The 10,297-nt window shown below is 43.2% G+C and overlaps 1 protein-coding gene across 1 annotated transcript in view; it reads left to right on the top strand.

Moving 5' to 3' along the window:
• LOC106809075 (V-type proton ATPase subunit F-like) overlaps window positions 1–9,288 on the top strand; it is a 17,746-nt gene extending 8,458 nt beyond the window's left edge. The window contains exons 3-5 of the mRNA XM_014812024.1: window positions 7,501–7,583; window positions 8,222–8,344; window positions 9,247–9,288. Of these exons, the coding sequence (XP_014667510.1) occupies window positions 7,501–7,583; window positions 8,222–8,344; window positions 9,247–9,288 (248 nt within the window). The remainder of the gene's footprint in view (window positions 1–7,500; window positions 7,584–8,221; window positions 8,345–9,246) is intronic.
• Window positions 9,289–10,297: the final 1,009 nt, after the last annotated feature.

Raw genomic sequence — 10,297 nt, 5'->3', positions numbered from 1 at the left:
TAATATTTGCTAATAGTAATAAACGCAGTGGCTACGCGTCCGAACCGTCGCCGAGTCTCCAGGCTACGCATCCGGACATCCACTCACAACAGTGATTGCGTGACTGCTGATTGCCGAAAATATACAGTATATGCACTGCTGCCGTCTATCCTTTCATCCGTCCTCTCTCGCTCTCTCTCTCTCTCAATCTCTCACACACACGCACAGCTCTCTCTCTCTCTCTCTCACACACACGCACAGCTCTCTCTCTCTCTCTCTCACACACACGCACAGCTCTCTCTCCTCTCTCACACACACGCACGCATGCACGCACGCACGCACACCCAGGGTCTCCAACCTTGTGAACTCCAATGCCAGAATGTAATTGATGGACGGGGGGGGGCGAAATTAACTTGGCTGCCGCAGGCAGGCCCCCACGTGCTGTAGGCCATGCCAGTGGTAGGGAGTCTGGGGCATGCCCCCCCAGAAAATTTTGAAAATTTAAGCCATTTTCCTGCAATCTGAGGCATACTGTGGGCCATATTCTCATGTCTGATACACGTATCTCAACCCTAGACTCACCCTACAAGTTAGGATTCAAACACTTTTCATGACTTTTCAGAGAGCGTACACAGTTAGGTTATTATATTAATAATACATGTAGAGATTGCAATTTCTCACAATTTTACGTGTTTTGTATGTCTGCAACCATACTTTTTGGCTATTTGGAAGTCTGGAAACATTTTCTGAAGAGTTCATTTGCATGGTCTGCCGCCCTCAAAGGGACATTGTGCTTCAATTAAATATAATCCGTAAATCTCACTTCTGCCGCAAGACAGACAATTTTCTATCTGCCTGCAAAAGAAGCTTGATATATTGGTGTAGATTCCACTGCACCCGCCATAGCACTTATGCTGTGAGCAGACTATATGCCTCTGGCAGTCACTCCTTCCTCCGTGCCCCACTTGAAAGTTCTGTCTTGCATACCATGCAATAGCCATGCTTAACACTGTGCGTTTTGACTTCACAAGTACAGGCACATCTGTGTTATATTCGTTCCTGAATTTCTGTAAAGTCGGTTTTTTTGGATGGCCAATGGCAATGGACGCCATTCTCCCCACGTGTTAATCTGATTAGCAGACAAACTACGTGACACCTTGTCACGACAGCACTTGTCTGATTAGGCTGTTCCATATTACCGTAGAACAGAGATACAACATGCATAGAATTAGAAACACATTATAACACTGAGCGATGGTAGGGGCGGGTGTGCAACAACTAACAGGTAATGGCAGAGCCGTGCATTTTCAAGAAACGGACTCGCCGCAGTGACGGCTATTGATAAACTCTACTGCACCAGCGCGTGGCCAGTGCCAGGCACGGCTGAAAAAAAAAAAATGTGTCAAGCGAACAATGCGAACAATCAGTGCAAATTTTATACAGTGCAACTGAAATGAGGAATATAACCTTGCCGCTGCGTGAGTGCGGAAATTAAGCCGTAGAAATCGTAATGAATTCCGCAGAATGCGGAATGGTTGGAGACCCTGGCACACACACATACACACACACACACACTTCTAGCTCTCTCTCTCTCTCTCTCTCACGCATATACACACACATACACAAAACACACACACACACTTCTAGCCTCTCTCTCTCTCTCTCTCTCTTCTCACGCGATACACACACATACACATTCCCTCTCTCTCTCTCTCGCTCTCTCTCTCTCACACACACGCCACGCACACACACGCACACACACCTCGGCAATCAGCAGAGCGTCCCGTTCAGCAATCGGAGGAAACATGCGTGTGCTCTGTCGCCAAAGATCACTGTGGAAGATGGATGTCCGTAGCGTAGCCTAGCGGCTCCCGTCCGGAAACCGGTCGCGTAGCCACGGCCTCCGGTAGCTACTAGTAATAATATAAACATGCTATCGTGACTCATGCATAGTGTGCACTGATGCATGCTCATAACTATAATTATAAAACCAAGATATCAACTAACTTTTGCTGACTACCCATGAGCTTCGTTTGTCTAGGCTTTATTGGCTTCCCCCATTCCACCAAGCAGGATCCAACACACGAGTCCTATTGTTTAAAAAATTGAATCAGAATAAGATTAAGTTAAACGTTTTAACTTTATCACAGTGTTATTTCATGGGTTACCCACGACAACGATAATGATCACGATGATAACTGACACTGGTCAGACCAATGCCTCAACATTGTCGCCAATCAGAACGCTATATACGTCCGCCCTTGGCGTAAACTGAGGGTGCGGTTTTAACTGACCACCCCCCCTCCATTAAATGGCGGTCGTGCGTCGGCTCGGAAACCTATCATTATGTCAGACCACTAATCAACTTTTTTACAGTTTTACCTGAATATACTGCACGGATGACCCACATACAACCATTTATTGCGCCGTAGACAGCGTCGTAAAAAAGTTAGGTACGGGATTCTACAAAGCCAAAACTAATGATATATAAAATGTATAAGTGTTTCTTACAAATGGCTGGGATAAGATAGCTCCAAAACGTACCTCATCGCCAATAACTTGCAATGAGCTTTTCTTTGATTGCAGAGTGCACTCACATCTTTGAAATTTGTATTAACTGTATGCACAAAGCGCACTGAAATCATAGTTACAATCGCGAACGGGAAAACTTAGACGTTATGATCAATCTTAATAAAACAATAATACAAAAAAGTTCGGAGACATATGATATCTAGATTTCATGGTTCATATAAAACAAAAATAATTACTCAGTAAAAGAACCATTCATGACCGGGCTAAGTACCCAAGATAATACCCTTAAATCAGCAGCGCTTGCAACCCGCTACATCCACCTCAATTCATATCAGAAAGCATCACAGGCCTTCTCTTTAACCTTTAGGTAAAGTTTTACCTCTTGTTACGCGAAGTATGACATCATGTTTTTCTCAGATAGCATAGTATATTTGATTATGGATTCCTGTTGCACCATAGCCAATATTATTATCTTAGACGTACACGAACAAACTAATTCTGCTTGGTTTGAAAGCATTGCCATTGACAACCGTCACGCGCTACGCTGCATCAAAATATGCGCCCCAGCATCATATAGTCGATTTGCTGTATGCCACCACGCCTGACACCTGCACAGCAGCTAGATACAATATGCTAACCCAACAAAGTAGGGTTACAAGAGAGACGTCCCTATCCTGTTGTGTGTGAGGAACGCCTGCAGTGAATGCACTCATGCAGTTTGCTGCGGCGCTTTCAGAGACGAGAACTTTCAAACTTGGCTTTTTCTCAACACGACCTTTTTTCGCCGCCCTATCTTTTAGATTTACTATGTTTATCACAATACTTTTCTGTATTAACGTTCGTACTCGCAGTGACGAGCAGCGGTATACTGCAGCCGCCTTTCAGTGACTTGACGTCCTTCGTTTGACGCTCGGTCCCGCCATCGCGAGCGGCGCTTGCATGCCAGATCGCATATCCGCCCACTTCGGGAATTCGTAGACGTCACAGCTCCGGCTCAACAGACAATGGCCGCTCAAGTATACGCCGCTCGTCAGCTTCGAATTTTCTGATAACAGGTTTATATCTCAGTCTTAATACAGAATATTGTAGGATTATCAGGTAGTAAGTATCGGTAGCGAGAAAGGTTCGGTGTTGAGAAATCAAACCCAGTTGGAACTTCTGTTGCGCCCGGACCGCTGAGTGACTTACACATTCAGGCGTTCTCCAACACAACCAAGCGATGAGGCGAGCGCCTGTCGCTAACTCTAACCTAATGCTTCCACCATTGGACACTGATATTTGACTAACAAACTCATTACACGGCCACAGGCCACTCAGCATCAGAGCACGGCAGAGCTGGTTAGTCTGTTAGTCGTAGTAGTGTTCAATAGCGGTATAAGTCACCTACCTTACTACTACTAGTACTATAGAGGCATATAAATGTTACGCGTTATATCCGGGTCATCAACTGCTTATTGCCCGGAAAATATGGTGGCCTCGCGGCCCCTCGTCGCTGGAGTGCTGTTGTCGCATTACGAATGACTATATATAGAAAAGGTAGGACACTCCAGATCACGGCGATTTTTCGGTCGCATCACGGCGCTCAATTATCTCGCGGATTCACCTATGTCACGGATCTACGACCTCCTCAGTATTGCGTTACCTGCCCTCTATAGGCGTGACTCTGACACAACTATGCTAAACTACTGTGTCGAGGTGCACTCGGGTGTGCTCCTCGATTCGGCGGTCGTGCCGCTTCTGCTGATATACGCGTCTAATAATTCCACGTTTCCCCTAGACGGGCGACGCCGCTGGCGGTTGTTGAGCTGCGAGTTGGCATTCCCAGTTCGTTCCAGGTTCATCCAAGTTGGCGTGACCGGTGCCTCCATTAATTTACATTTTTTACTGATACATGTTGACCAAGTGTCAGAGCGGGGGTGGAGGTAGTAGCCTGTGACACTCCGGAGGCTTTAGCGGAGCGAGCGCGGACTGTTAACAGATACAGAACTACAAGTGACATTGTCAGCTCTGCCTACTACTTGTAGGGGTTGCGCTGTTAGACTTTGTATATCAGGTGGTAGTTTATTTATAAGTTTGGATGTTCTAGGGTATCCGCGTAAAAGAAATATTACAAGAACAGCTTACTAAGCATCTGTCCGGTAGGTTAATGATAAGGTTCATATTATTATATGGAATCGATGCTTTAGGTTGTCCGGTAATTTTTTTTTGCACATTATATCTTATCCGGACGACAGACGTAAATACTCTGTTACCGCTTTAGGGAGGAATACTCAATACAAAGGATTGTTTATCAATCACTTATTGATGCAATAATTACTTCAAATACTTTCATTCTTTTCTTAGGTCCATCAGGCAAGCTGCTTCAAATTGAGTTAGCAATTGCAGGCAGCTTAGCAGCATGGAATCACATTAGTTGACGAATTACATAAGCTACAGCATTTTGAATCTTGGGCATTAAGAAAGTAATATCATAACTGTGCCTTTCTTTCAATACAGGCTAAATTGTCAATATCTTCCATTGCTTTCAGCGACTATTACTTTACACATTTTATTTCCTACAGCTTCCAATGGGGTCGTTATCGCTACAGAGAAGAAACAGAAAAACATTTTATATTTTATGATAAAGAGCACAGTATCCATAAAGGTGGCAGATGTTTCCTCTCACAAACACCAATTAGAGCGTGCCGTGTAACAGTGGCATGGGTTCCAGATTTATCGGTATGCTAGATAACATACTCTGTTTGTTTTACGATTTTACATTTGGCAGTACAACTCCATAGATTATTACATGTCAGGTGTTGGGGGATAGTTACATTCGAGCAAAAGCATAGTGTGTTATTGTGTCTCATGTCAGGCGGTTTATTGGACAAAACATTTTCTTTGGAATGTTGCTCGTTTTAGTGAAATAGTCAGAGTATTGTAGTCGCTGTTAGATTGATTGTCGTGAAATTTGCAATTTTTTTTTTTTGTTTCTTAGGTGTTGTTCAGACGTGCGCGTAAGCTGGCCCAGCAGTACTATCTCACCTACCAGGAGGAGATTCCCACGGCACAGCTGGTGCAGCGAGTCGCTAATGTGATGCAGGAATACACACAGAGTGGGTGAAGTATTCTTTTCTTAGAAGTGGACACAAGCAGATCATAGACTACGCATATATTCTTTAGTTACGCAGTACATCACAGAGTGGGTGGAGTTCTCTGTAAAGACAGCAGGGATCATAGAATTACCTATGTTTTCTTAGTAATTAGCTATGACAGAGTGCACGGCAGATTGAGAGGTGAGGTTCCCAGTAAAGCAGGAATGCAATTGAACTAACCTTAGATCATCCTCCAGTATGACACAGTTTACACGCAGAGTGGTGTGAGTTCTCAGGGTAAAGCACGGCTCCATAAGACTACCCAATATCATCTTGAGTACGGCAAGTACACGCAGTGGCCGCGAATTCTCAGGAAGCAGTGCATGCTGGAGGTGGGAGTTCTAGTAAGTCTTAATAATAGTGTGGCATATTGTACTCAGCGTGCGGGTGAATTCTTAGTACGGCTGGCAAGTACAAAGTACTAAGACGTAGTACTTTAGATGTGCGCAATGAATGTGCATAGTGCAATGTTCTTGCTTATAGACAATAATGAAAACAGAGTGACTCACTTACATTACTGTTAATGCGATACACATGGCACCCCGAACGCAGAATGCTTTTAATACAAGAGCGATTGGATGCCGATGGGGAGAGAAGATATGATATACGAGCGGGAAAAAACTCGTTCAGTAAGCTGCTATAAATGCGGGGTGTTACTTGTGTTTTTGATCGTTACATGTTCGTCGTCTATAATGTTAGCTTCGCTATATCACTCTTCAGAGTGTGAGACCACTTCTGCGGCGATGTTCCCTGATTGATCGCTGGATGGAGTGTAGAATGCCTGAACGGAACTCTATACCTATCTCCAAGTAGTGAGCCCGTCGGTAATAGTGTGGCCGCTAAGATTCTAAAAATCCTCTGTGGCCAGGAAACAGTTTCATAGAGAAAAATGGTGGACTTGTTTGGCGCGTGGAGAAATTAAATCTCATGGCCCCATAAAATTTAAATAGTACACATCATAGTTTGCAACGGCGCGTAGATCATAGTACTATCAGATGTTCAATAAGCTTTGGAATCTAATATATTCTGAGTTAATTGTATTTGTTTCATTGTTTGAAATATAATTTTTGTTATTAATAGATTTTGTTATCTAAGGTACCTCCATTTTACAAATTATCTACCAGGCGAGCATATTTGCCTTGGAAAGGCTACGCTAGCATTTAGGGAAGAATTTTTCGCTCAATGGAAACACTTTCTGGCCAGAAAATGCCGTAACATCTCGCAAAGGAAATTATCCTGCCGACCGTCGTAGAGCTGTCGCTGTGTCTAATCCATGCATGATGGATAGCGCATCAAACTAGTGTTCCTAATGTACATAGCAATCGACAAGTTTTTTTTGGCTATTTGGACCACACATAATCTGGACATAAACGTGCTTTTTGACTCATAACTTTCCATTCTGAACGTTAGATTTACAATTGTAGACCTCACTCGCCGAGGTTGTTCGTCTCAGATCCTACGCGAAGATATCGAACTGCGGGAAGACGCCATTACACACGCCAGATCGTTGACACTGAAGGAGAGCTTCGAGAGTTCACGATGGACAGAGAGACAACATTGAAGTTCGGCATCAGCAATGCCAGCGGCCTTTTAAAAGGCTCCACGCCACCAGAGAATCAAGGACTTTACCTTCGCGTCGATATCGTAGAATGCTGCTAATGCGGTGCATTGCCCACGTCCTATGTAGGTCAATGGCGCATCTGCGAGTCTTAAAGCCTTAGGTCGCATTTTTTTCTTCTTACACAGACTGCTTGTCTTTATTATTCAGGTGATTTATTTTGGTCTCATCACTTGACACTTTTGATGTTCATACGTGTGTTTCTAATATGTGTTTTATTTGTTTCATTACTCACAGATACAACAGTTCACGAAATAGAAGAACAGTTCAAATCCTTTGTACACAGAGACGACATCGCAATTATTTTAATTAATCAAAATGTGAGTTGTGTCAGTAATCATTTGCTAAGCTGGATATTATGTAATTAGAGACAGAGTATCGTATCATGTCGTATAAGGACTTTATGTCACTTGACACTTATAACACCCCGGTGCTTAATCAATCACTCTTCACCACGGTGTAATTTATCATCTTTTGTCCTTAACTCTTTTGCTTGGCTACAAGGTGTCACTTTACGGTATTGAATGTTTTCCAGAGATAATAATATAGTCCGTGAATAACGTTTCGGCAGTTTACTTGCCTTCGTTAAGATACATGTACGTACGTGATCATTCAGTGCAGACGATGTGCTGTGCTAGAAGCAGATTAACAGTGTATAGTGTAGTGTCCGTTACAGAGTTATTAGAGTGCTTGAGTGTCTGGTCGGCGAATGTAACTGTCAGTCTAATACTGTAATCATCAGATCACCAGTTTAAAATAGCCTGTCAACTCGAATTCTCAGAGCTTTATCCAACTTTATTATGTTTACATGCATGCAGGAAATTGCCAATTGCTTTTACTTGTGAACGTTGACATTTGTTCAGTAAACTACCTATAGGAAACATCTTTATGGAAATTTTACCATGCTCAGAGATGCAAATTGGTTTGAATTACTCACTAATACCTTCTAACCCTCTAGGTAGCAGAGATGATACGCTATGTACTGGATAATTACAACCAGCCAATCCCTGCTGTGCTGGAGATACCCTCCAAGGACTGTCCCTACGATTCCAGCAAAGATTCGATACTGCGTAGAGCCAAGGTGAGCCTTGAATCCTTCATAAATTTCTAAACACATATGCAACGTTATGTAACATGAAATGCATATGCCAGCATAATTTTAAATATACGTGTATTATAAGTGTGTTGATTATGTATGTAAATCGCTCTCTCTCTCTCTATTATATTATATATATCTTAGGGTGGATGCTAACGAGATATACTTATGTAAGCACGATCAATATGTATCGCAATACTTTCAAGACAACTTACTAGCCAATATCACTCACGACGGCGCTCTACCAAGGTCGTGGTAAATGTCTTTACTAATCCAGCTGGACGTGGGCGCACTTGGGGAACAACGTGCTTGGAGCTGCAGAATTTCCTTTCTTCTTGTTGTTTTCTAACTTAAAACTTATGCTTTGAAATTAATATGGTATATTCTAGTGATGTCGAACGTGTTTTGTGATAGTCAAACGTGATGTCTTGTTGATGTAACGTCGATATAGTCATGAGTCGTCCCGCGGTTCCTATTATTTACACGCACTGTGTGTCCGGCTGCCCATCACAAGAACAGCCACACAGCCGATCGAGCTGAAGACATATTGTATGACTGGCAATGCATCTGACATTGTTTTGTGTGGTGCGGGCGGGGGTGGTAGATGCTGCACGTTGAGCACTTGACCTATGCCAGAAGGATTTGTGTCAACTCCATTTTTCTCCATCCACCACCATTTAAAACATAGTGGAAACCTTAGAGTCGAAGTAGTCTTGAACCCCTGTGTTCCTATGAACCACTGGTCGACACACCATCCGTTTGATCGTCCCTCCCTCTGACACACCATTCACCTCCGCACCGGCTCGGCACCTAATCTGCACCTACAGTGCCCTTCCGCCTCTCATATAGTCACGGCTAAAGGTTCTTGGTAACTGTGAATCTTACAGGGTTCTATGTTTACTGCTGAAGACTTACGCACCGAAGCATGACGTGGAGGTGCATCTCCACAGGGGGGCCTGACATCCTGTTGTATGGAGGCTAGGGTGTTACATAATCCTCGTTATCCCACTCCCCCCCCCCACTCAACCCATCCACTGTGAGTTACTCATGTGGGTCTGAGGGTATCCAGCGTGACTGAGGGACATGTATTCGATAGAATATGTAGAGGAATGATTTCGATAAATAAGGTACACTAATAGCTTTCATTCATCATTTAGAGTTCACGCTTATTGTGACATTAGGATTGTGCTAAAATTTTGCGCCAAGAGTTAATCCATAAAATGGTGCTTATGCCGAGAATCATAAAGTTAGGCCGGGGGCAGTTTTCGCACTCGGTGTATGTAAAATGCGATGCTCATATAATGTTAACATCTTCTTCCATTTAAATGCAGAATAGATGCCAGTTTATTGTCAGTTTTCAGAATTTAGATGGCCAAGGCGATTTCTAATGTAATAGGTGTTTAAAAATCTACCATGTTGACGCTCGTCTGTACCCCGGTTTATCAATACAAGTCTAATAATGTGGGCGCCCTGTGAGCCGTAGTGCAATTGCTGAAGCAACTGATATCGTGAAAGCAACTTCATATTAAGGAGTACCATAATTATTGTAACCAAAGATTTGTTTTAGCATCTGTTGTTGTTGTCAGAACTTCCGCGTCGTTTTGTAATAATTATGTGCTAGCGGTGCAAAATCGACGAGATTGTACATAATACAGCTAGCTATATTGGTTATACGTATAGGGTTACATGAGGATAAACTCATTAGTAAGGCTGTAAAACGATTCTGAGGATTGCTTTATCTTGTTCGATCTAAATGACACATTTACGAGAAACTTAGGATTCTCAGAGGAATTTCCGAAGTTTGCGTTGCGAGGGGCGAATCGCGTGTAAGTGAGGGTGTTTTTTTGCAGACATAGTTTACAAATTTACGATGCATAGCCAGGCGCTTCGACTAGGTGTTGAAAGACTAGAGGTGATACTAGTCCGGTTGACTACCTC

This window comes from Priapulus caudatus, unplaced genomic scaffold (assembly GCF_000485595.1).
Source record: "Priapulus caudatus unplaced genomic scaffold, Priapulus_caudatus-5.0.1 Scaffold326, whole genome shotgun sequence".
Lineage (NCBI taxonomy): Eukaryota > Metazoa > Priapulida > Priapulimorpha > Priapulimorphida > Priapulidae > Priapulus > Priapulus caudatus.
The sequence above is the reverse complement of the archived record's forward strand: the minus strand, read 5'-3'. Positions and strand labels throughout refer to the sequence as shown.